The sequence below is a fragment of the Heterodontus francisci genome, chromosome 8 (assembly GCF_036365525.1).
Source record: "Heterodontus francisci isolate sHetFra1 chromosome 8, sHetFra1.hap1, whole genome shotgun sequence".
Taxonomy (NCBI): Eukaryota; Metazoa; Chordata; class Chondrichthyes; order Heterodontiformes; family Heterodontidae; genus Heterodontus; species Heterodontus francisci.
In genome coordinates, this window is record NC_090378.1 from 50271628 (window position 1) to 50299497 (window position 27870).

Genomic DNA, 27870 nt, shown 5'->3' on the forward strand with positions numbered 1-27870 from the left:
TGCAGAGAGAGAGAGAGAGAGAGGCAGAGAGAGAGAGAGAGAGGCAGAGAGAGAGAGAGAGAGGCAGAGAGAGAGAGAGAGAGAGGCAGAGAGAGAGAGAGAGAGAGGCAGAGAGAGGGAGGCAGAGAGAGAGAGAGAGAGAGAGGGAGGCAGAGAGAGAGAGAGAGAGAGAGAGATAGAGAGGGAGGCAGAGAGAGAGAGAGGGAGAGACAGAGAAAGAGACCAATGGTGAGAGAGAGACAGAGAAACCCAGAAGGTGAAGCTACTTGTAACAGCTCGCATTCAAGCAACTCAGAAGACCCTGCCCAACCTAAAAAAATCCAACATCTCCATAATACTGCAGCAAGAGATCTGGAAGTGACCCAGCATCTTCAACAGAACCTTCAATCAAGACAGAAATCCACAATCATCTCAAGGCCTGCAATTCTCTGGACTTTTGAGTGTCGATAATTCAACGGGTTTATCGTAACTCTTCTCCCCCACAAAAACCCACCTACCTCTTTCCCTTCTCTACGTTTCTTCTTGTGGGTGCGTGCACGTGAATGCTTGAGGGAATGATGAGGTTGTGACAATTTCAGAATACGGTGTATTGATCAATAAATCATTGACTGCTTTTTTAAAACCTGCAAGAAAACCTTTCGCTGTCCAGTTATTCGAAAAATAAATCATCAAGGGGTTAAACTCTTAATACAAATACACTTGCTGCAGTCAGGTGAGGAGTTGAACAGTGGGAACCACCCATTCCACACCATGTGGCCATAACAATGTCATTTGTGACTGTGACAAAGAGCCATTTTGGTACTGTAGCAAGGGCAGCAACCTGATTGGAGGAATTCAAACATGGAAGCCCAGGAAAGATGGGCACCAATTTGGCAGATGACACCACGTTCAAGGACTTTGGAGAGGAAAAGGAGGTTGGAGATGGGATAGTAATTTGCAAGGATGACAAGATCAAGGTTTTTTTTTGAGAGGGGTGATGATGGCAGATTTGAAGTAGAGGGGGACAGAACTGTTAACAATTTCAAGTAACATGGGAACCAGGAAGGCAAGTTGGGTGGTCAGTAGTTTAGTGGGAATAGGGTCAAAGAACAAAGAACAGTACAGCACAGGAACAGGCCATTCGGCCCTCCAAGCCTGCGCTGATCTTGATGTCTGCCGAAACTAACACCTTCTGCACTTCCGGGGACCATATCCCTCTATTCCCTTCCTATTCATATATTTATCAAGATGTCACTTAAATGTCGCTATCGTATCTGCTTCCACCACCTCCCCTGGCAGCAAGTTCCAGGCACTCACCACCCTCTGTGTAAAAAAAACATGCCTCGCACATCCCCTCTAAACTTTGACCCTCGCACCTTAAACCTATGTCCCCTAGTAACTGACTCTTACACCCTGGGAAAAAGCTTCTGACTATCCACTCTGTCCATGCCGCTCATAACTTTGTAAACCTCTATCATGTCGCCCCTCCACCTCCGTCGTTCCAGTGATAACAATCCGAGTTTTTCCAACCTCTCCTCACAGCTAATGCCCTCCAGACCAGGCAACATCCTGGTAAACCTCCTCTGTACCCTCTCCAAAGCATCCACGTCCTTCTGGTAGTGTGGCGACCAGAATTGCACGCAATATTCTAAGTGTGGCCTAACTAAGGTTCTGTACAGCTGCAACACGACTTGCCAATTTTTATTCTCTACGCCCCAACCGATGAAGGCAAGCATGCCGTATGCCTTTTTGACTACCTTATCCACCTGCGTTGCCACTTTCAGTGACCTGTGGACCAACACGCCCAGATCCCTCTGCCTGTCAATACTCCTAAGGGTTCTGCCATTTACTGTATACTTCCCACCTGCATTAGACCTTCCAAAATGCATTACCTCACATTTGTCCGGATTAAACTCCATCTGCCATTTCTCCGCCCAAGTCTCCAACCGATCTATATCCTGCTGTATGCTCTGACAATCCTCATCATTATCCGCAACTCCACCAACCTTTGTGTCGTCCGCAAACTTACTAATCAGACCAGCTACATTTTCCTCCAAATCATTTATATATACCACAAAGAGCAGGAGGTGGGTCTCATGAAGTGGCACTGTACTTTAAAATGTTCAGCAACAGAATGTCAAAGAATCAAGGTTTGAGAATCCAAGAAATCAAAAGGTTTGCGCACCTTCAATTGCTGAAATGGAGGGTAACAATAAAGAAATCTGAACTGCTAAAACAATGAAATCAAATGATTAAGCAAAACAAAAATCTGGAATAAAAAGGTATCAATTATGGTGACCGTGTAACGATAGGATGGTCGTAAAAACCCTTCTGTTTCACTAATATCCTTTAGGCAAGGATAATAACCATCCTTACCCAGTCTGGCCTATTTGTGACTTCAGCCCCACAGCAATGTGGTTGACTCTTAACTGCCCCTTGAAATGGCATAGCGAAACAAGAATAAAACCAGACGGATCACCTAGCATCAACCTAAGCACTGGATTCAAACTTGACAAAAGTATTCCCAGCCCAGTTAACCCTGCAAAATCCTCCTCCCACATGTGGGGATTTGTGCCATAATTGGGAGAGCTGTCCCACAGACTAGTCAAACAACAGCCCACTCATACTCTCAGAATCATACTTTTCAGCTATATTAAAAGCAAAATACTGCGGATGCAGGAAATCTCAAATAAAAACAAGAAATGCAGGAAATACTCAGCAGGTCTGGCAGCATCTATGGAAAGAGAAGCAGAGTTAACATTTCGGGTCAGTGACCCTTCTTCGGAACTGACGAATATTAAAAATGTCACAGGTTATAAGCAAGTGAGGTGGGGGTGGGGCAAGAAATAACAAAGGAGGTGGTGTAGATTGGACAAGGCCACATAGCTGACCAAAAGGTCATGGAGCAAAGGCAAACAATATGTTAATGGTGTGTTAATGGGACATTGGGACCGGTTCTGGGGGAGGTGGGACTATTACAAATTGGACGGTCTACACCTGGGCCGGACTGGAACCAATGTCCTTGGGGGTGCTTTTGCTAACGCTGTTGGGGAGGGTTTAAACTAATGTGGCAGGGGGATGGGAACCAAATTAGGTGATCAGTGGACAGTAAGGAGGTAGTAACTAAAGCCTGTAAGGAACTAGATAATGAAGTCAGCATGACTAAGGGGAAGAGTAGGCAGGGAGCAGATGATGAACGCAAAGGGACTGGTGGTCTGAGGTGCATTTGTTTTAATGCAAGAAGTGTAGTAGGTAAGGCAGATGAACTTAGGGCTTGGATTAGTACCTGGGAGTATGATGTTATTGCTATTACTGAGACTTGGTTGAAGGAAGGGCACGATTGGCAACTAAATATCCCAGGATATCGATGCTTCAGGCGGGATAGAGAGGGAGGTAAAAGGGGTGGAGGAGTTGCATTACTGGTCAAAGAGGATATCACAGCTGTGCTGAAGGAGGGCACTATGGAGGACTCGAGCAGTGATGCAATATGGGCAGAACTCAGAAATAGGAAGGGTGCGGTAACAATGTTGGGGCTGTACTACAGGCCTCCCAACAGCGAGCATGAGATAGAGGTACAAATATGTAAACAGATTATGGAAAGATGTAGGAGCAACAGGGTGGTGGTGAAAGGAGATTTTAATTTTCCCAACATTGACTGGGATTCACTTAGTGTTAGAGGTCTAGATGGAGCAGAATTTGTAAGGAGCATCCAGGAGGGTTTTCCAGAGCAGTATGTAAATAGTCCAACTCGGGAAGGGGCCATACTGGACCTGGTGTTGGGGAATGAGCCCGGCCAGGTGGTTGAAGTTTCAGTAGGGGACTACTTTGGGAATAGTGATCACAATTCCGTAAGTTTTAGAATACTCATGGACAAAGACGAGAGTGGTCCTAAAGGAAGAGTGCTAAATTGGGGGAAGGCCAACTATACTAAAATTCGGCAGGAGCTGGGGAATGTAGATTGGGAGCAGCTGTTTGAAGATAAATCCACATTTGATATGTGGGAGGCTTTTAAAGAGAGGTTGATTAGCGTGCAGGAGAGACATGTTCCTGTGAAAATGAGGGATAGAAATGGCAAGATTAGGGAACCATGGATGACAGGTGAAACTGTGAAACTAGCTAAGAGGAAAAAGGAAGCATACATAAGGTCTAGGCGGCTGAAGACAAAGCTTTGGAAGAATATCGGGAATGTAGGACCAATCTGAAACGAGGAATTAAGAGGGCTAAAAGGGGTCATGAAATATCTTTAGCAAACAGGGTTAAGGAAAATCCCAAAGCCTTTTATTCATATATAAGGAGAAAGAGGGTAACTAGAGAAAGGATTGGCCAACTCAAGGACAAAGGAGGAAAGTTATGCGTGGAGTCAGAGAAAATGGGTGAGATTCTAAACGAGTACTTTGCATCGGTATTCACCGAGGAGAGGGACATGACGGATGTTGAGGTTAGGGACAGATGTTTGATTACTCTAGGTCAAGTCGGCATAAGGAGGGAGGAAGTGTTGGGTATTCTAAAAGGCATTAAGGTGGACAAGTCCCCAGGTCCGGATGGGATCTATCCCAGGTTACTGAGGGAAGCGAGAGAGGAAATAGCTGGGGCCTTAACATATATCTTTACAGCATCCTTAAACACGGGTGAGGTCCCGGAGGACTGGAGAATTGCTAATGTTGTCCCCTTGTTTAAGAAGGGTAGCAGGGAAAATCCAGGTAATTATAGACCGGTGAGCCTGACGTCAGTGGTAGGGAAGCTGCTGGAGAAGATACTGAGGGATAGGATCTATTCCCATTTGGAAGAAAATGGGCTTATCAGTGATAGGCAACATGGTTTTGTGCAGGGAAGGTCATGTCTTACCAACTTAATAGAATTCTTTAAGGAAGTGACAAAGTTGATTGATGAGGGAAGGGCTGTAGATGTCATATACATGGACTTCAGTAAGGCGTTTGATAAGGTTCCCCATGGTAGGTTGATGGAGAAAGTGAAGTCGAATGGGATCCAGGGTGTACTAGCTAATGGATAAAGAACTGGCTGGGCAACAGGAGACAGAGAGTAGCAGTGGAAGGGAGTTTCTCAAAATGGAGACGTGTGACCAGTGGTGTTCCACAGGGATCCGTGCTGGGACCACTGTTGTTTGTGATATACATTAATGATTTGGAGGAAAGTATGGGTGGACTGATTAGCAAGTTTGCAGACGACACTAAGATTGGTGGAGTAGCAGATAGTGAAGGGGACTGTCAGAGAATACAGCAGAATATAGATAGATTGGAGATTTGGGCAGAGAAATGGCAGATGGAGTTCAATCAGGGCAAATGCGAGGTGATGCATTTTGGAAGATCCAATTCAAGAGTGAACTATACAATAAATGGAAAAGTCTTGGGGAAAATTGATGTACAGAGAGATTTGGGTGTTCAGGTCCATTGTTCCCTGAAGGTGGCAACGCAGGTCAATAGAGTGGTCAAGAAGGCATACGGCATGCTTTCCTTCATCGGACGGGGTATTGAGTACAAGAGTTGGCAGGTCATGTTACAGTTGTATAAGACTTTGGTTCGGCCACATTTGGAATACTGCGTGCAGTTCTGGTCGCCACATTACCAAAAGGATGTAGATGCTTTGGAGAGGGTGCAGAGGAGGTTCACCAGGATGTTGCCTGGTATGGAGGGCGCTAGCTATGAAGAGAGGTTGAGTAGATTAGGATTATTTTCATTAGAAAGACGGAGGTTGAGGGGGGACCTGATTGAGGTGTACAAAATCATGAGAGGTATAGACAGGGTGGATAGCAAGAAGCTTTTTCCCCCCAGAGTGGGGGATTCAATTACTAGGGGTCACGAGTTCAAAGTGAGAGGGGAAAAGTTTAGGGGGGATATGCGTGGAAAGTTCTTTACGCAGAGGGTGGTGGGTGCCTGGAACGTGTTGCCAGCGGAGGTGGTAGACGCGGGCACGATAGCGTCTTTTAAGATGTATCTAGACAGATACATGAATGGGCAGGGAACAAAGAGATACAGACCCTTAGAAAATAGGCGACAGGTTTAGATAGAGGATCTGGATCGGCGCAGACTTGGAGGGCCGAAGGGCCTGTTCCTGTGCTGTAATTTTCTTTGTTCTTTGAAAGACAAAGCATGAGTACAGAAAAGGTGTTAACGGACTGAATATTGAACAGCAAGTGCAAACATGAAAAAAAACAGTGGGTAAGCAAACTGAACAAACTATGATGAAATGAAATAAATGCAAAAAAAGGTTGTAAAAAATGTAAAAAAGAAAAAAAATAATAACTAAAAGTGAAAGTAAAATGGGGGGCTGTCATGCTCTGAAATTATTGAACTCAATCTTCAGTCCGGCAGGCTGTAGTGTGCCTAATCGGTGGATGAGATGCTGTTCCTTGAGCTTGCATTGATGTTCACTGGAACACTGCAGCAATCCCAGGACAGAGATATGAGCATGAGAGCAGGGGGGAGTGTTGAAATGGCAAGCAACCGGAAGCTCAGGGTCCTGCTTGCGGACTGAGTGGAGTAGTTCCGCAAAGCAGTCACCCAGTCTGCGCTTGGTCTCCCCAATGTAGAGGAGACCACATTGTGAGCAGCGAATACAGTATACTACATTGAAAGAAGTACAAGTAAATCGCTGCTTCACCTGAAAGGAGTGTTTGGGGCCTGGGATAGTGAGGAGAGAGGAGGTAAATGGGCAGGTATTACACCTCCTGCGATTTCATCTATTGTCCCACACCCCATCCCTGCAAATGTCCTATTCCACCAGCAGGACAGATCCACCAGAGGCAGCAGCAGTGGTATACAGCTGGACGGCAGTGGCCCTGGGAATCCTCAACACTGACTCCGGACCTCATGACATCTGCTCAAAGATGAACAAAGAACCCTCAGCGATGAATCAGGTAATCCTCCATGTTGAACACCACTTGGAAGAAGCACTGAGGGTAATTTGGGTGGGAAACCTCAATATCCATCACCTAGAGTGACTCGGTAACACCACTGCTAACCAAGCTTGTCGAGTCCTGAAGGACATAGCTGCCAGACTCAGCCCATGGCAGGTGTTGAGAACCTTACTTGACCTCATCCACACCAACCTATCTGTTGCACTGCCTCTATGCAAGGCAGTATTGGTAGGAGTGACCACTGCACAGTTCTTGGAGACAAAGTTCTGTCTTCACACCAAAGTCATCCTCCATCACGTTGTGTGTCACAATCACCATGCTTAAATGGTTATAGATTCAAATCAGATCTAGAAGCTCATAACTGGGCATTCATGAGGCACCATTACCATCAAGCCCAAGGGCCAAGCCTGAGGAATGTAGGAGAGCATGCCAGGAGCAGCACCAGGTGTACCTAAAAATGAGGTGCCAACCTGGTGAAGCTACAACACAGGACTACTTGCATACTAAACAGTGAAAGCAGCATGCTATACACAGAGCTAAGCAATCCCACAACCAACAGATCAGATCAAAGCTCTGCAGTCCTGCCACATCCAGTTGTGAATGGTGGTGGACAATTAAATGACTAACAGGAGGAGGAGGCTCCACAAACATCCCCAGTCTCAATGATGGTGAGCCCAGCGCAAGAGTGCAAAAGACAAAGCTGAAGTATCTGCAAGCACCTTCACACAGAGGTGCGAGTGGATGATCCATCTCAGCCTCCTCCCAAGGTCCCCACAGTCAAAGATAGAAACATAGAAAATAGGAGTAGGCCATTCGGCCCATCAGGCCTGCTGCACCATTCAACAAACATTATGGCTGATCATCTAATTCAGTACCCTGTTCCTGCTTTCTCCCCATATCCCTTGATCCCTTTGGCATCAATCTATCTATCTCCTTCTTGAATATATTTAATGATTTGGCCTCCACTACCTTCTGTGGTACAGAATTCCACAGGTTCACCACCCTCTGAGTGAAGAAATTTCTCCTCATCTCAGTTCTAAATGGCATACCCAGTTATCCTGAGACTGTGACCCCTGGTTCTGGACTCCCCAGCCATCAGAAACATCCTCCCTGCATCTAGTCTGTCTAGTCCTGTTAGAATTTTACAGGTTTCTACGAGATCCCCTCATTCTTCTAAACTCTAGTGAATATAGGCCTAGTCGACCCAATCTCTCCTCATACATCAATCCTGTCATCCCAGGAATTAGCCTAGTAAATCTTCTTTGCACTCCCTCCATGGCAAGAACATCCTTCCTCAGATAAGGAGACCAAAACTGCACACAATGCTCCAGATGGGGTCTCACCAAGGCCCTGTATAACTGCAGTAAGACATCCTTGCTCCTGTACTCAAATCCTCTTGCAATGAAAGCCAACATACCATTCGGCTTCCTAACTGCCTGCTACACCCGAATGCTTGCTTTCAGTGACTGGTATACAACTACACCCAAGTCTCATTACACTTCCCCCTTTCCCAATCTATCACCATTCAAATAATAATATGCCTTTCTGTTTTTACAACCAAAGTGGTTAACCTCACATTTACCCACCTTATACTGCATCTGCTATGCATTTGCCCACTCACCCAACTTGTCCAAATCACATTGGAGCCTCCTTGCATCCTCCTCACAGCTCACATACCCCCGCCAGCTTTGTGCCGTCTGCAAACTTGGAAATGTTACATTTAGTCCCCTCACCCAAGTCATTAATATATATTGTGAATAGCTGGGGTCAAGCACTGATCCCTGCAGTACCCCACTAGTCACTGCCTGCCACCCAGAAAAAGACCTGTTTATTCCTACTCACTGTTTCCTGTCTGTCAACCAATTCTCAATCCATGCCAGTTACATCCTCAAAAAACTCCAGTAGATTTGTTAAGCATGATTTCCCTTTCATAAATCCATGCTGACATTGTCCAATCCCGTTTATGCGTTCCAGGTGTTCTGCTATCACATCCTTTATAATAGACTCTAGCATTTTCCCCACTACTGATGTAAGGCTAACTGGTCTATAATTCCCTATTTTTTCTCTCTGTAGGAACTGCTCCAGAGTCTATAGAATTTTGGAAGATGACCACCAATGCATCCATTATTTCCAGCGCCACTTCCTTTAGTACTCTGGGATGTAGATCATCAGGCCCTGGGCATTTGCCAGCCTTTAACTCCATTAATTTCCCTAGCACTTATTTTTTACTCTTCAGTTCCTCCCTCTCATTAGTCCCTTGGTTCCCTAACATTTCTGGGAGGTTATTTGTGTCCTCCTTAGGTGAAGACAAAACCAAAGATGCCAGTCTTCAGCCAATTCGATTCACTGCATGGCAAAGGTTATGGACCCCGACAACATCCCACTGTAGTTCTGGAGTGCAAATCTTCAGTACAAGCCATGCCTCTAGCCAAGCCGTTCAAGTACAGCTACAACAGTAGCATCTACTCAACAAAATGGAAAATTGCCCAGGCATGCCCTGTCCACAAAAAGCAGGAAAAAATCGAATTCAGCCAATTATCACCAGTCTACTCTCAATCATCGTCAAAGTGATCAAGCAGCACTTACTCACCAATGACCTGCTCATCAACACTCAGTTCGATTTCTGCTAAGGTCACTCAGCTCCACACCTCATTACAGCCTTGGTCCAAACATGGACAAAAGGAGCTGAATTTCAGAGGTTATGCGAGAGTGATTGCACTTGACATCAAGGCAGCATTTGATCAAGTGTGGCTTCATGGAGCTCTAGTAAAGTTGAAGTCAATGGGAATCAGGGGAAAAACTCTCCACTACCTGGATTCATACCCAGCACAAAGGAAGATGCTTATGGTTGTTGGTGGCCATGCCACAACTTGCATCTCAGCCCCAGGACATCATTGTGGGAGATCTTCAGGGCAGTATTCTGGGCCCAACCATCTTCAGCTGCTTCATCAATGACCTTCCCTCTGTCATAAGGTCAGAAGTGGGGACTGTTCACTGATAATTGCACAGTGCTCTGTTCCATTTGCAACTCCTCAGATCATGAAGCAGTCCTTGTCCACATGCAACAAGACCTGGACAACATTCAGGCTTGGATTGATAAGTAACATTCACACCACGCAAGTGCCAGGCAATGACCAACTCCAACAGGAGAAAATCTAATCACTTTTCCCGAACATTCAATGATATTACCATTGTCGAAACCCACACCATAACATCTTGGAGGGTCACCATTGACCAGAAACTTAAATTGGACCAGCCGCATAAATTCTGTGGCTACAAAAGCAGGTCAGAGGCTGGGTATTCTGCAGTGAGTGACTCACTTAATTCCTCAAAGTCTTTCTCCTATCCACAAGACACAAGATCATGAGGGATCTGCACAGAGTACTTAGGCAGAAACTGTTCCTATTGGCAGAAGAGTTGAGAACCAGAGGACACAGATTTAAAGTGATTTGCAAAAAAAACCAACAGCAACATGAGGAAAGACCTTTTATTTTTTAAATGCAGCAAGTGGTTAGCAGATTCAATAAATGCCTTCAAGAGAGAATTGGATATTTATCTTCAGAAAAAAAAATTTCAGGGCTACAGGGAAAAGGCAGGGGAGTGGGATTAGCTAAGTTGCTCTTGCAGAGAGCTGTCACAGACACAACAGGCCGAAGGGTCTCCTTCTGTAACCATTCTACGATACTAAGTCATGGGTGTGATGCAATACTCTCCACTTGCCTGGATGAGTGCAGCTCCAAAAACACTCAACAAGCTCAATACCATTCAGAATAAAGCAACCTGATTGACTAGCAACCCATTACCTTATTTCCCTGTAGCATCAGCACACCATGGCTGCAGTGTATACCCCTGCAAGATGTACTGCAGCAACTTGCTAATGTTTCTTTGACAGCACTTTCCAAACCCATGACCTCTACCACCTAGAAGGACAAGAGCAGCAGATGCATGGGAACACCACCACCTCCAAGTTCCCATCTAAGACATACACTATCTTGACTTGGAAAGATATTGCCGATCTTTCATTGTCACTGGATCAAAATCCAGGAACTCCCTACCTAACATTACTGAGAGAGTACCTTCAACACACGGACTGCAACGGTCTAGGGTGGTGGCTCACCATCACCTTCTCAAGGGCAATTAGGGATGGGCAATAAATGCTGGCTTTGCCATCAAAACCCACATTATGTGAATGAATAACAAAGAAAAGAACAGTGACTATAACTGGAATCAAGTAACAGAATACTGGAAGCAGTTTGTTGCCAATCCAACTCAAGATATGCTAAATTCTGGACAAGCAACTGTGCAACTATAATAGTCTATTTTGGCTGACTGTTGGACCATATGGTAAATTGAACACTGCAAACACCATTAACACCCTGTACCATAAAGAGACCAAGAGATCAAAAGAAAGTCCTTCCCAATTTAAGTCAAGTCTAACCATAGCTGTGTTATTGTAACTGAAGTACACATATGTTTGGATTCTGATCCACAGACAAAGTTCAGCAAGATTAATCATAGCAATCAAAGGTTCCATTTATAAGCCACTTTGCTAGAGTTAAGAAAGCCAGGGATAGTTTTCCAACCCCTCCTATACCTTTTCTAAGGTTCCAGAAGATCTTCTACACAATTCCTAACGTTTCTTAAGCAGGAGCCATCTCAAAATGCAAGGGAAGACGCAAATCAAAGACTTAACCTTATAAGTGTTAAAGTATTAAGTGTTAAAACATCTGACATTATTTGCTTTGGCCATTATAGACAACAGTCTCAATTTTCATCACATTCCCATAATCCTTATGGCTACCTAACAAGAGAACCTTACTATTAAGTGTAAATTTAATGAAATTCACCAAAAGGAATTAAGTTTGAGTATCAGATAAGAACAAATAAGTAGGTCTCCTGAACTGCAATCAATGTCTTTAACAGTTGGGATCATTTATTACTTTACTATATTGCCAATTTAAAGTACTTAATCCAATTCTAAACAAATGGTTAAAAAATCCATTTAGAAACTGATCTGTTAGATTCACATTAGGGTAGCATCATTCATTCCCCACCTACCACAAGCATTCAAAATCAGCATCAGTTACAAGTCAATTTTAAGGATCTCTGATCCTCAAAAGCATGCCATGAAATCATAAGGCTTTCCTTTCTTATACAACACGCCATCTACTTTCTGGTGGGAGAAGCTAAATAGCAACATTTGTAACATAACTTTTAAAGTTTGAGATACTAACTTCTAAACCAAAACAAAAGTGTTAGTATCTTCCCCGTGAAGAGCTTTGATACAAGAATTTGCAGTTATATAGTATTTTTTAATGTAGAAAGCTAAAGACATTTTTCAGAAGAAAAATTAAAGACATTAGATAAAGCAACAGACACGAAGCCACAGTGGGAGAGTTAAGAAAAAACTTGGCCAAAAAGATGGTTTAGAGAAAGTTTTTCAAAGATAGAGAAAACAAAAAAAGAGGCAGAGGGGTTTATGGAGGGAGTTTCAGACTGTACGACCAAGGTGACCGAAAACTCTCAACAATGCTGCATCAAAAAGAAAGCAGACACAAATAAAAAATGCTAGAGGACCTGAAAAACTAAGACAGCTGGAAATGATAAAAGGTTGGAGGAAATTGCAAAGGTAGGATGGGGTGAGGTCACAGACAGATTTAAAGAGGGGTGACAGGCAAGCATGGCATACCATGCAGCAGTATTATGGGTGATTCAGTTCCAGGCAAATTCTTTTATTGGATGGCAATTTAGAAAACAAATAACATTCAAAAGCACCACAACTTTGTCATCAGAAGTGAATGAGATATATGGCCAACAGTCTACCAAATGTACGAGCTGAGCATAGCCAATTCTCACCAGATATTGTCTAAAAGATAGAAAGTAGAGAGGAGCAGTGAACTGCTAGTTTTTTCAGACCGGAGGGAAGTGTGTAGTGGTGTCCTCCAGGGATCAGTATCAAAGTACAAAAGAGAATACACTGGGACATCATGTGACAGTCTCTCCATCTGTGTGAAAACTTCTTTTGGATGCATGAGACAAGCTTCTGAGTTTTAACCAGTGCAGGACCCAAATGGTCTGTCTGTCTCTCTCTTTCTAGGCCACGCTATAAGTTCAAACTCTGTCTGCGGGCTGCAAAACATACAAGTCTATTATTGCTGCAGACAGAGACACTGGGGAGAAAACCATCTACATCGTTGTCTCGAAGAAAACCCTGAACCAGGTGACCACCTCTACCAACCAGAAACCTCAGGACCATGAGTTCATCCGGAAGACCATTGAATTACCAGACTCCGCAGACTATATATTCTTTGATTTGTTATGGACTCTAATCCAACCAAACTATTCTTCTTCGCTCTGTAACCTGTGTGTGCAATTCTCATGTGTGAGTGTGACAGAGAGAAAGTTGGAGCACAGTTTATTAATTTTTACTTAGACCGTGTTTTGGTTTTAAATACACTAAACTAACTTCTTTCTCGTTTAAGCTCAAGAAAACCTGTCCGATTGGTTCTTTTATGATCATAGCACATAAAGGGTTAAATACTCCGTGAATATGCTTACCGATTCAGTATTTAAAATAAACCTTGTTGCGATCAAACAAGGAGGGACAAGAGGGGAGCCTTTCAACCCATCCTCACCTGATCATAACAATATATTAAATGATCTGGAACTATCCAATTATATTCACACACATCACTAGCAATGGCTTCTTTTCCTGCCTGTTTACCTCTGGAGCCTCAAGAATCTATCCTTGGCTCTTTCCACATGTAGGCTGATGACACCACCTCTAGTTCTAGACTGCCCAGCTAAGTGGAACCTCCTCTCAACATCTACCCTATCAAACCCCTGAAGGATTTTATATATGTCAATGAGATAGAGTAATTATGGCACAGAAGGAGGCCATTCAGCCCATTAAGTCCATGCCGACTCTCTACAGAGCAATCCAGTCAGTCCTATTCCCCCACTCTATCCCTGTAGCCCAAGTTTATTCTCCTCAATTGCCCATCCAATTTCCTTTTGAAATCAATCATCTACACTTCCACCACCCTAATAGGCAGTGAGTTCCTACCGCTCATTCTTCTAAACTCTAGGGAATACAAGCCAAATCCATTCAAACTCTCCTCATACGACAAACCCCTCATCCCTGCAATAAGTCGTGAACCTTTGTTGCACTCCCTCTAAGGCAAGTACATCTTTCCTTCGGCAAGGAGATCAAAATTATAGAGTAGTGCAGGTATGGTCTCACCAAGGCTCTATATAATTGTAGTTAACCTTCCCTGTACGCTGTATGCGCATGCAACCACCTGACAATCTAGAAGGTACCATGCAGCCGCTCACAAGCTGTCTACAATAAGATACCACACGTGCTGTACCTGCATATTAACTTTGTGATTCATGTACAAGGATACCCAAGTCCTCTAAATACCAACATTTTCCACCAGTTAAAAAAATATTCTGCTCTTCTATTTTTCTTTCCAAAGTGGATAACTTCACTCTTCCCCACTTTATATTCCATTCGTCATGTTCTTGCCCACTCACTTAGCCTGTCTATATCCCTTTGCAGCCTCTTTGCCTCCTCCTCACAGCTTACTTTCTCACTTAACTATACATCAGCAAAATTGGTTACATTACACTCAGTCCCTTCATCTAAGTCATTGATATAGATTGTCAATAGTTGAGGCTCAAGCATTGATCCTTGCGATACAGCCTGACAACCCAATATTGAACTGCTTATTCCTAGTCTATGTGTTGTCTGTTATCCAATCTTCAATCATGTTAACATATTGCACCCCCATCCTGACGAGCCCTAATTTTGTGATCGGGGAACAGATTGCTTCGTAAACTGAATGCTAAAGTCAGGAATTTGGTGCAGAGAGGGATGGAGGTGCTACTTTTTATTCTTTTCGTTTTACCTCCAGTAGTTGGCGAGTGTTCTTTTGTCCCCAAGCTAGGAGACTAAAATTTGCTATTTCTTTACTAAATTCAGTTAACAAATCAAATCAAATAAATAAATAAATATAGACAGGCATGGCAGGGCAGGTGGTGTGCCATAAATGCAACATGAGAGATTTGTGAAAAGCACCACGATCCCAACAGCCGTATCAGCAGTAAGTGTCTGCAGCTTGAGCAACTGCAGCTTGGAGCTGTTGAGCTGGAGTCTGAGCTGCAAACATTGCAGGACATCAGGGAGAGGACAAGTTACCTGGACGCTTTGTCCCAGGAGGCAGGCACATCCCTGAGGTTAAGCAGAACATTAAAGTTGGTCAATGGACAGGGACATGAGGGTTTGACTGCAAGTTAGACAGGTATGGGGATCCAGTATGCAGTCATGGAGGACCCTCAGCCCTTGACTTTAAACCAACAAGTACTAAGTACTTGCTACCTGTGTGGATGAGATCAAGGACTGTAAGTCTGGATGTGCAAACTGACCGTGGCATCATAGCGCAAGAAACCATTCAAGTGGGGGCACTGAAAAGGAATACAGTAGTGATAAGGGACTGTACAGTCAGGAGAATAGATACTGTTCTCTGCAGCCACAGAGTTCCGAAGGTTATGTTGCCTGCCTGGTGCCAGGGTTAAAGACATCTCCTCCCAGCTGGATACTAACTTGGAAGGATCCAGTTGTCGTCATCCAGGCTCGATGGGCTGAATGGCCTGCTCCTGCTCCTATATCCACATAGGAACCAACAATTTAAGTATAACCAGGAATGATGTTCTGACAGAGTTTGAGGAGTTTGGGTCCAAATTAAAACGCAAAATCTCACGGTAATAATCTCTGAATTGCTACACACCAATTGGCATAGGGTCAAGCAGAAGAGAATTAAACGTGTGCCTCAAACAGTGGTGTGGGAAGATGATGTTTCTATTCATATGGCACTGGCACCAGTACTGGGAAAAGAGGGAGCTGTTCCGTTGGGATGGAATCAGTGTCCTAGCGACTCATACAACCACGGTTTGGATAGGGCTTTAAACCCTAGTATGAGGAGAGATTGAGTCGGTTAGGATTATATTCGCTGGAGTTCAGAAGAGTGAGGGGGAAGGGCCGAATGGCCTCCTCCTGCTCCTATTTTCTATGTTCCTATGTAAACTATAAAAAGTGGGGGGGGGGGGGGGGCGGCAGGGGGCGGTGGTCAAGTTGAAGGGAGATTTAGAAATCTAGGGAGAAAAACCAAGGCAGTAGAGCAGTGTAGCAATGTGGGTAAAGACAAGCAAAGAGACAGTAATAGTGCATCAGTGAATAAAGTCCATGCAAAGAGCAATCATCAAAAACAAATTAAAGGCTCTTTACCTGAATGCACGAAGTATTTGTAATAAGATAGGTGAACTTACAGCCCAGAGATAAATGGTTTTGATCTAATCGCCTTTACAGAGACATGGTTACAAGGTGACTAAGATTGGGAAATAAATATTCCAGGATACACAGTATTTCAAAAAGACAGACAAAATGGAAAAGGAGAGGCAGCCCCGACAGTAAAGGATGACAAAGACATTAGTGAAAAAGGATCTTGGCTCAGATCATCAGGAAATAGAATCAGCATGGGTGAGATTAGGAATAGCAAGGGTCAAAAAACACTGATGGGAGTAGTTTATAGGCCCCCTAACAGTAGTTATACTGTTGGACACTGCATGAAAGAAGAAATAATTGGAGTTTGTAACAAAGGCAATGTAATAATCGTGGGGGACTTAAATCTTCTATAGACTGGACAAATCTAATTGGCAAAGGTAGTCTGGAAGATGAATTTGTAGAATGCTTTTGTGACAGTTTCCTGGAACACTATGAACCAACTAGGGATCAAGCCATATCAGATCTATTACTGTGCAATGAGGCAGGTTTAATTAGTAATCTCATAGTAAAAGGTCCTCTGGAAAAAAGTGATAACACAATTGAACTCTTATATCAAGTCTGAAAGTGACATTTACCAATCCCAAGCAAACATCTTAAACAAAGCCAAATACATAGGTATGAGAGGAGAGCTGGCTAAAGTTGATTGGGTAAATAGACTAAAAAGGTGTGGTGGTAAATAAACAGTGGGAAACATTTAAAGAAACAATTCAAAACATTCAACAAAAATACATTGCATTAGAAAACAAAAACTCAGCTAGGGAAGTTGAGGATAGTATTAGATTAAAATTAGATTGTGGGGAGGCTGTGGCATAGTGGTAATGTCACTAAACTAGTAATCCAGAGGCCTAGGCCAATGCTCACTTTGGGGATACTGGTTCGAATCCCACCACTGCAGATGGCGAAATTTGAATTCAAATAATAAAAAGTCTGGAATTAAAAGCTGGTCTAATGGTAACCATGAAACCACTGTTGATTGTTCACTAATGCCCCCCCCCCCCCCTTTAGGGAAGGAAATCTGCTGTCCTTACCTGGTCCAGTGACTCTTAAAATTCTCTCTGAAATGACCTAGCAAGCCACTCAGTTCAAGGACAAATAGGGATGGGCAATAAATCCTGGCCTAGCCAGCGACGCCCACATCCCACAAAAAAAAAAGAGGCTGATAATGTTGCAAAGAATAGTAGTAAGCCTAAGGATTGGGGGTGTTTTAGAAACCACCAAAAAGTAGATAAAATGAAAAAAATAGAATGAGTAAACTAGCCAGGTATATAAAAAAAAACAGATTGCAAGAGCTTTTACAAGAATACAAAAGGAGAGCAGCTACAGTAATCGTTAGTCCTTTAGAAACAGAAACAGGAGAAATCATCATGGTAGAGAAATGGTGTTGGGGAAATTGATGGGATTGAATGCCGATAAATCCCCAGGGCCTGATGGTATGCGTCCCAGAGTACTTAAGGAAGCGGCCCTAGAAATAGTGGATGCATTGGTGGTCATCTTCCAAGATTCTATAGACTCTGGAACAGTTCCTACAGATTGGAGGGTAACTAATGTGACCCCACTATTTAAAAAGAGAGGTAGAGAGAAAGCAAGGTGTTATAGACCAGTCAGCCTCACGTCAGTAGTGGGGGAAATTCTAGAGTCCATTATCAAAGATTTTATAGCAGAGCATTTAGAGAACAGTGGTAGAATCGGGCAGAGTCAGCATGGATTTACAAAAGGGAAATCATGCTTGACAAATCCTCTAGAATTCTTTGAGGATGTAACGAGTAGAGATGATGAGGGAGAGCCAGTCGATGTGGTTTATTTGGACTTTCAGAAGGTTTTCGACAAAGTCCCACATAAGAGATTAGCGTGTAAAATTAAAGCGCGTGGATTGGGGCAGTGTATTGCGATGGATAGAAAAGTGGTTGGCAGAGAGGAAACAAAGTGTAGGGATAAATGGGTATTTTTCCGAATGACAGGCAGTGACTTGTGGGGTACCGCAGGGATCGGTGCTAGGACCCCAGCTATTCACAATATATATTAATGATCTAGATGAGGGAACTAAATGCAATATCTCCAAATTTGCAGATGACACAAAACTGTGTGGGAGGGTGAGTTGTGAGGAGGATGCAGAGAGGCTTCAGGGTGATTTGAACAAGTTGAGAGAGTGGACTAATGCATGGCAGATGTTGTATAATGTGGATAAATGCGAGGTTATCCACTTTGGTAGCAAAAACAGGAAGGCAGATTATCTGAACGGCTATAAACTGAGAGAGGGGAATATGCAGAGAGACCTGGGTGTTCTCGTACACCAGTCGCTGAAGGTAAGCATGCAGGTGCAACAGGCGATAAAAAAGACAAACGGTATGTTGGCCTTCATAGCGAGAGGATTCGAGTACAGGAGCAGGGATGTCTTGCTGCAATTATACAGGGCCTTGATGAGGCCACACCTGGAATATCGTGTGCAGTTTTGGTCTCTTTATCTGAGGAAGGATGTTCTTGCTATAGAGGGAGTGCAGCGAAGGTTTACCAGATCAATTCCTAGGATGGTGGGACTGACGTATGAGGAGCGATTGAGTCGGTTAGGACTATATTCGCTGGAGTTCAGAAGAGTGAGGGGGGATCTCATAGAAACCTATAAAATTCCAACAGGACTTGACAGGGTAGATGCAGGAAGGATGTTCCTGAGGTGGGGGAGTCCAGAACCAGAGGTCATAGTCTAAGGATACGGGGTAAACCTTTCAGGACTGAGATGATGACAAATTCCTTCACCCAGAGAGTGGTGAGCCTGTGGAATTTGCTACCACAGAAAGCAGTTGAGGCCAAAACATTGTATGTTTTCAAGAAGGAGTTAGATATAGCTCTTGGGTCTAAAGGGATCAAAGGGTATGGGGAGAAAGCGGGAACAGGTTACTGAGTTGGATGATCAGCCATGATCATAATGAATGGCGGAGCAGGCTCAAAGGGCTGAATGGCCTACTCCTGCTCTTATTTTCTATGAAATGGCAGAGAAGCTGAACAAATATTTTGTGTCTGTCTTCACAGTCGAAGGCACAAATTACATATCAGAAATACAGGCTAACCAAGGGGCTAATATAAGGAACTTAAGGTAACTAACATCACCAGAGAAAACATATTGGAGAAACTTAAGGGAGTAAAAGCTGACAAATCACCAGGACCTGATGGCCTATATCCTAAGGTTCTAACAGAGGTAGGTGACGAGAAAGTGGTTATGGTATGCCACAATTCCCCAGATTCTAGAACGCTCCCAGCGAATAGGAAGTTAGCAAATGTAACACCGCCATTCAAGAAAAGCAGGGAGAGTGAAAACAGGCAACTACAGGCCAGTTAGCCTGACAGTCTTCAGGCAAATGCTAGAATCTATTATTAAAGAAGTTTAACAAATCACTTAGAAAATCATAGTACAAAGTCAACACGGTTTTATGATAGGGAAATCGTGTTTGACAAATTTATTAGAGGATGTAACTAGTAGGGTAGATAAAGGGGAACCAGTAGATGTAGTGTACTTGGATTTCCAAAAGACATTCAACAAGGTGCCAAACAAAAGGCTAATACACAAGATAAAGGCTCAAGGAGTTAGGGTAATATTAGCACAGACCTCGTCAGCAGACGTGGTCTCTTCGGACTACTAGAAAAGATCGGGTATCCACCAAAGCTACCTCATTCCAGGACAATATGAAAGGCACAATTCAGCATAGCGGCGCCTCATCAGACCCCTTTCCTATTGAGTGGCGTGAAACAGGGCTGTGTTCTCACACCTACACTGTTTGGGATTTTCTTCTCACTGCTGCTCTCAAATGCGTTCAAGTCTCCAGAAGAAGGAATTTTCCTCCACACAAGATCAGATGGCAGGTTGTTCAACCTTGCCCGTCTTAGAGCGAAGACCGAAGTACAGAAGGTCCTCATCAGGGAACTCCTCTTTGCTGATGATGCTGCATTAACATCCCACACGGAAGAGCGTCTGCAGAGATTCATCAACAGGATTGCGGCTGCCTGCAACGAATTTGGCCTAACCATCAGCCTCAAAAAAACAAACATCATGGGACAGAACGTCAGAAATGCTCCATCCATCAATATCGGCGACCACGCTCTGGAAGTGGTTCAAGAGTTCACCTACCTAGGCTCAACTATCACCAGTAACCTGTCTCTCGATGCAGAAATCAACAAGCGCATGGGAAAGGCTTCCACTGCTATGTCCAGACTGGCCAACAGGGTGTGGGAAAAAGGCGCACTGACTTGGAACACAAAAGTCCAAGTGTATCAAGCCTGTGTCCTCAGTACCTTGCTCGAAGGCAGCGAGGCCTGGGCAACGTATGTCAGCCAAGAGCGACGTCTCAACTCATTCCATCTATGCTGCCTCCGGAGAATCCTTGGCATCAGGTGGCAGGACCGTATCTCCAACGCAGAAGTCCTTGAGGTGGCCAACATCCCCAGCATATACACCCGACTGAGCCAGCGGTGCTCGAGATGGCTTGGCCATGTGAGCCGCATGGAAGATGGCAGGATCCCCAAGGATGCATTGTACAGCGAGCTTGTCACTGCTATCAGACCCACTGGCTGTCCACGTCTCCGCTTTAAAGACATCTGCAAACGCAACATGAAGTCCTGTGACATTGACCACAAGTCATGGGACTCAGTTGCCAGTGATCGTCAGAGCTGGCGGACAGCCATAAAAGCAGGGCTAAAGAGTGGCGAGTCGAAGAGACTTAGCAGTTGGTAGGAAAAAAGACAGAAGTGCAAGGTGCGAGCCAACTGTGTAACCACCCCAACAACCAATTTTATCTGCAACGCCTGTGGAAGAGTCTGTCACTCTAGAAGTGGCCTTTATAGTCACTCCAGGCGCTGCTTCACAAACCAGTGACCACCTCTAGGCACTTACCCATTGCCTCCCGAGACAAGGAGGCCAAAGAGTAAATAATACATAATTTGGTAGCTTGTCTCCATAATTGATTAACGCATAACACGTAGTGTGTGGGTAGGTTTTTGATCTGTTTCTGGTTCTGAACAGTTGGGAACAAAGTACAGCATCAGACATCTAAAAAGCAATCCACTTTTTGCAAAAGAAGATGCTGAGGGGCAAAGGCCCCAGAAAAGCCAAGCTCAATAATTCAGTTTGCAGAGAAGTGAGTCTGTTTAAAATCAATCAGATGTCCCACTGCAAAGGGCGATGGCAGGGTCGGGGGGTGGGGGTGCGGTAGCATGGCATGTACATGATTTTTTAATATTAGATCAATCAAGCGAAGTGAATTTGATCATAACTATTGCTCTAAATGTTCATCTTACTGTGGGATAACGCATTTTGACAACTCAAACCACTCCTCCCCTCAACTCATGTCAACTTGTTCCACCTTTGAAGAAATACACATGCAAGCGAGACATATCTGATCCAGTCACAAGGAGGTTCTATTGATACACACCCCTGGATAACCTTATTGTACAAATAGATGTAGAGCAGTGCAAGTCTACACACACAAAATTTAAGATGCTTAGACCATTTATGGAAGCAACTGAACCAGAAAAGCTATCTACAGAAGACCTAAATCCATAACCGATGGCAAGTGCTACATCACAAGACACTGCACCAGTGAAAAAGCAGCTCACAACCCAAGAGAAATGCATACCCGACTGAACTGTCCCATTAATTTATAATCATTATAAAAGGATATATGTATGCTATCCAGTATTTCATGCTGTGCTAACTAATTTTTATGCTTCAGAAGGACTAGTTAAATGCAGCCTGGACTCAAAATTGTTCCTTGAACTCTATTGTGACAATGCAGCTCTGCTGTCATGATATTGTGACGAGAGCACTGCCAGAACCCACTGTTCCCCACCATGACTGAATTAGAACTTAAATTAATCAAATCAATTGAGCTCTACATAAAATTTGCATTGCCAGGTTATACCCAACCAGCAGCTCAACATTGTATCAAACGGCCAATTCATCAGTAAGTGTACAGGCCAAGACTTTCAAGGATTATGCTTAGTAAGTGTACTTGCTTAAAGAATAAAATCACCTCAAAAGTAATTTTTCTGCATATATCAACTGAGAAATTAATATCGCACCATTTCCAAACTGGTATCTTGTAATAAGACTCTTACCTCAGAGGCTGTAGATTTGGTTGCAACTTCTTTGCCAAAATCATGCGATACTGCCAAAGGTCCTGTCGGGGATGGTCCACTTGCAGACAGTTTTGCTGCATCTGCAACTTCCCCATTAGGTAAGATTCCATCAGCAAACCATACATGCCGTTGCTCTTTTGGCTGAGTCACTAAACAAACACATTAGTCAAAATCAAGGCCAATTAAATTAAGAGTCTTCGATACAAGCCAAAACATAAAGGGGGGCAGCAAAAAGACAGAAAACTATAAGCAAGAATGTTAGTTTTCTAGCTTTCAACTTTCTTTGTTTTCTCAGGCCTACCTTCAAATCAAGAGCTACTAACTGTAGTTAATAGGCAAAGATTGAACAGCAGAAGGTAAGTTAATTAATTTCTGGGCAACTGACGTATTTAAAAGTCCCATTCAGATAGCAGATAAATTACCATAATCTAACCACTCTCACCAATAACATCTCAGTTTAAAAAGTAATCAGCTTCAGAAGGATGAAACAAACAATTTCTAATGCTGGCAGATTTTTTTTTTTTAAGGAGCAGTATGAACTTACAAAATCAACTAAAAAGCATATGATTCACTTTTGCAAGGTTATCTTTGCTGATCCGTTAGCGTTGTTTGTTCAATCAAGCTATTGTTGGTTGAGTGCATTCTACAAATATTTTCAGATAGGTTCTTGAAGATCAGATGGTATATAATTTTACTGATTTCCATAGTAGATCTAACATTTAATAATGGAAACTGAAATACTCTCACTGAATTAAAACTAATTGGACCCCAAGGTGTGCAAATGATTTCCTGCATGGATCATATGCACGTCAAGAACTCCAAACAGTAATTCTTTGCATTTAAAAAAAAAATTCATTCCAGCAACTGAAAACACTAATGTACTGCAACATGTAGAAACATAGAAAATAGGAAGAGTAGGCCATTCAGCCCTTCGGGCCTGCTCCGCCACTCAAAAAAAAAATCACAGCTGATCGTCTAATTCAGTATCCTGGTTCCGCTTTCTCCCCATATCCCTTTGGCATTAAGAAATATATTTATCTCCTTCTTGACCCATTTATGGTGCTAAATGCAGTATGTAATTTCCATGGCCCTCAAAAAACTCACTAAATAAATCTACCAAACCCAAACTAAAATAGATGTTTCAACGATATAAGCATGCTCACATTTCCCAAGTCTCTTCTGAAGGCAAATGGCATGGTACTGCTCCAAATAAGACATTTAGTCTGCTTCCCCCATCCGATGGGAGTCAGCTCAAGCCAAATTCAACCTGAAGTTCTAAGTTGGAAAACATGTATAAGGTTTTCACTTTACAGAGGCAGAATGATTTTGGTAATGAAGTCACAGTCAATCCTACCTCAATGACTCAGTGGTGCAACATAATAGCAATGAATTTCCCTCGGCTTTAAACTGCAATGGAAGACTTCTCAGATTGGACAGAGGCATCGGCATGGAAGGTTGAAAAAGGGGATAAGACCTACTTACATCCCATCATGCCTTAAGCAGTATTTCCTGGTTAGAGAGGAAGGGAGATGAAGAGCAGGTTGCAAGGACAGGCAAGGCAGTTGCTGCAGCCATATCCTTTGCACCTAACATCATTGAAGGTGACATCAGTGGCTGCATGGTGCAATCAGATAGAATTTCCTCCAGTGCCATCTCAGCTCACTGAATGTTGCAAGGGTTTGTTGATATGATGATGCAATGGGGAATAAAAGTGACAGATGGAACTCAATGTGAAATGGCACATTTTGGTGAAAAAAAATAGTTATACTTTGAACGAGGCAGTTACATGTTGTGGAAGAACAGGTCTATTTGGGGTTTCAGACCTCAAGTTGACCAGACCCTTAAAATAAAGCCCACTTTAATCCAATTGCGTGACCCAGAAATTCTGGCAGGATCATGGTTATAATTGGCCAGCGCAGAGAACATCCTGTTTCACCAGCAGATTGTGGTTGCAGAGATTTTGGCGTGCACTGTATTTTGGGTTGCACAACAGTGAAGAAATATACAAAGTGGATGAATTGTAGAACTGTGAGACAGTCAGGATGTCAACTGTGACTTAATTCAGGAAAGTGAAACCAATCTTCATACAACTGTCAGATGGAAGTCAGGATTACAATTTGAGAAAAAAATTACTGGGGGAGCTAGGTGATGCAGTTGGTTAACACTTTTACTTCATTACCTCTTAACCTGGCTTAGCTTAAACCCAGATCCTTGGGTTGAAAATGTTCTGCTTGCTGCAAGGTTCTTGCATAAAATGAGTTTAGACAATCTTAAACCCAGTTCCTAATGGGCACAAAATCATGGCAAAAGACAGACAGTCTATAAATTTGTAAAAACTAGGACTAACACTCAGAAGTTTGACAAAAATGGCTAGCATCAGAAATGAAAAGTTCACCCTAGAGCAGCAGCAAGGACTTTCTTGCATTACAGAGAAGGCACACTATAAGGACGTAAAGGAAAATTCATCTAAATCTGGATATGCCATATAATTGATGCGAGCATGGTTTTCAAAATGGAAAAAAATCAATGCTGCAGCTTCTCTCACCAAAATACACCACTTACAACAGGACTCAACTCACTCAGATCTGTTCTACTAATGAGTTGACAAATCAGACACTATGTATTCTCTGTACAAAACTGCTACCCAGACTATACTCACTACAGTTAAAAATATCTTTCAAACCTATAAAAAGAACTAGGTTACCTAATACGATCTGACCCAGTAATACAATATAGAACTCAATTTGAGGAAGACCTCAGTAACTCAATTGGACTTATCCATCGCATACAATAAATATTCCAGTTCTCCACTGAGGGTTTCACTAAATACAGAGGTCATAAATACACACACTAACAAATGTTCACTAAAACTACAAAGCACCATGCACATCAAAAAACCTTTGCGCAATTTATTCATAGTTGTATTGGAATGGCAAAGATCTGGATTTGGCACACAGCTCATTATAAACTACAGATCAGCAATAAATGCTAATATAAATAATTTTCCATACATTTTGTACAAGCTATACATGTGTGTTAAAATCCCTCTTTTTACTTGTAAATGAAAAGGTGCCAAAACTTCAGTGAAATAATGACATGCGACTCAAAACTTAATTGCAATTTGAATATGACCATGAAGGTCAAATAGAATTGCCAAAAAAACCTTTATTAACAGCATTCCTAAGAACAAAGTAATTGTAAAATTCTCCCCTCCTTCCACACCCCACTTTTGACATTTGCACAAGAATTCCATGTCTTCGAATAGAAAAGCACACTTTACTGAAAGATCAAAATATTTATAAAAAACTGAAATAACTACCGATTTCAGGTCCTACAAAGATATGCCAACAGTCAGTCGGTATTGAAAGTCAATCCCCAGCTCACATTTTTCAGAGCACATATTTAAGTATAAAATTAGCATTACCTTCTGTGCCTGGGTGTTTCAGAACTCCCACAGGTACCATGACTGTGGGTGGTGGAGAACTCAGGGCCCCAGAGGCCTGAGCTTGTTGTAATGGTGGAATAGTAGAACAATACTCAGCAGGATTGTTGGGATTTGGGCTTGAAGCCGAGGCACTAAACATAGTCTCCCAGGCTTGAGCTGCAAGAAGTAAAAAAGTCAAAGCAAAGAATCTGTAGTTAATATGATTTAAAGCACGAGTCAATTTTTAAAAAATTAAAAATTTATGTCACAGATGTAAGGTACCTTGTGAAAATAGTTGTTTTAAATAGATTAATTGAAATGGAAACTGGCAAATTTATGACCTTTGGTCATAAGTTCAGAACCTGTTCATTCATTTTCTGCATTGCTATTGACAATAGGTACACCAAAATTTAAGATTTCTAATTCTTGAAATGTTTAAAATGCACAAAATTATGGCATGGACTACATATTTTTTTTAATAAGAGATACAGCACTAAAAACATGCCCTTCGGCCCACCGGGTCTGTGCCAACCATCAACCACCCATTTATACTAATCCTACATTAATCCCATTACCCTCTCACATCCTCACCTTCCCTCAATTCCCCTACCACCTACCTATACTAGGGGCAATTTATAATGGCCAATTTACCTATCAACCTGCAAGTCTTTGACTGTGGGAGGAAACCGGAGCACCCGGCGAAAACCCACGCGGTCACAGGGAGAACTTGCAAATTCCGCACAGGCAGTACCCAGAATCGAACCCGGGTCGCTGGAGCTGAGGCTGCGGTGCTAACCACTGCGCCACAACATGCCCTGTTGTATTTTGTCCTGAGTACAACACTGAGCTGTAAGCCAATAAGTAAAATTTGCCAACTTAGAAGCAGCACCTCTAACATTTTCCAGTTGTGATGAAAGATCATTGACCTGAAACGTTAACTTATTTTCTCGCTACACAGATGCTGTTTGACCTGCTCAGCATTTCTAACATTTTCTTTTATTTTAGATTTCCAGCATCCGCAGTAGCTTGCTTTTGTAGAAACAGTACTGACTTTCACAGTAACCCTAAGAAACTCATTTTGTAAAATGTTAGTATCTTAAATATTATGACATCATATCAAATCTGAAATCCTTTAGATGTGATGTTGATTTTACTCAGAGGTAGAATTTTAAAATATTAATGAAATCTAATAAATACACAGAACCAACGGATCTTTCAGATGCTTAGCTGGTTAAAATGTCAATACAGTCACCAACAGGGGATGCAGCGAGGATGGCGAGGTGGGGGGGGGGGGGGGAAGAAATGGGGTGGTGCCAGGGGTGGGAGGGAAAGGGGGAGGGGAAAGGGGGCGGTGCGAGGGGGGGGGAAGGGGGCGGTGCAAGGGGGGGGGGAAGGGGGCGGTGCAAGGGGGGGGGGAAGGGGGCGGTGCGAGGGGGGGGGAAGGGGGCGGTGCAAGGGGGGGGAAGGGGGGGGAAGGGGGCGGTGCGAGGGGGGGGGAAGGGGGCGGTGCGAGGGGGGGGGAAGGGGGCGGTGCGAGGGGGGGGGAAGGGGGCGGTGCGAGGGGGGGGGAAGGGGGCGGTGCGAGGGGGGGGAAGGGGGCGGTGCGAGGGGGGGGAAGGGGGCGGTGCGAGGGGGGGGGAAGGGGGCGGTGCGAGGGGGGGGGAAGGGGGCGGTGCGAGGGGGGGGGAAGGGGGCGGTGCGAGGGGGGGGGAAGGGGGCGGTGCGAGGGGGGGGGAAGGGGGCGGTGCGAGGGGGGGGGAAGGGGGTGGTGCGAGGGGGGGGGAAGGGGGTGGTGCGGGGGGTGGGGGTGGGAGAGAGACTTGGTGGAAGTGGGGGTGGGTGGGTAAGAGAGCTCTGGTGCAAGTGGGGGTCGGGGGGGGGGTGAGTAGTGCGGTGGGGGAAGTGGTGCGAGTGGGGGGAAGTGGTGCGAGTGGGGGGAAGTGGAGCGAGTGGGGGGGGGGGGAAGGAGTGGTGCGAGTGGGGGGAAGGAGTGGTGCGAGTGGGAGGGGGGGAGGGGGTGTGGTGCGAGTGGTGGGGGGGGGGGGTCGCAAGGTGGTGCCGGGGCAGCATGGGAGGGAGGGGGAGGCATCTGGCGGGGCAGCGACCCTGGGGAGCGGGCCAGCCCAC

The 27870-nt window shown here is 43.9% G+C and overlaps 1 protein-coding gene across 1 annotated transcript in view; it reads right to left on the minus strand.

Annotated features, from left to right (window-relative positions):
* Positions 1 to 27870, minus strand: part of zfyve9a (zinc finger, FYVE domain containing 9a) — a 175941-nt gene that overhangs the window by 65396 nt on the left and 82675 nt on the right. Inside the window, exons 6-7 of the mRNA XM_068037133.1 lie at positions 25744 to 25920; positions 22299 to 22468 (exon numbers count right to left, since the gene is read on the minus strand). Of these exons, the coding sequence (XP_067893234.1) occupies positions 22299 to 22468; positions 25744 to 25920 (347 nt within the window). The remainder of the gene's footprint in view (positions 1 to 22298; positions 22469 to 25743; positions 25921 to 27870) is intronic.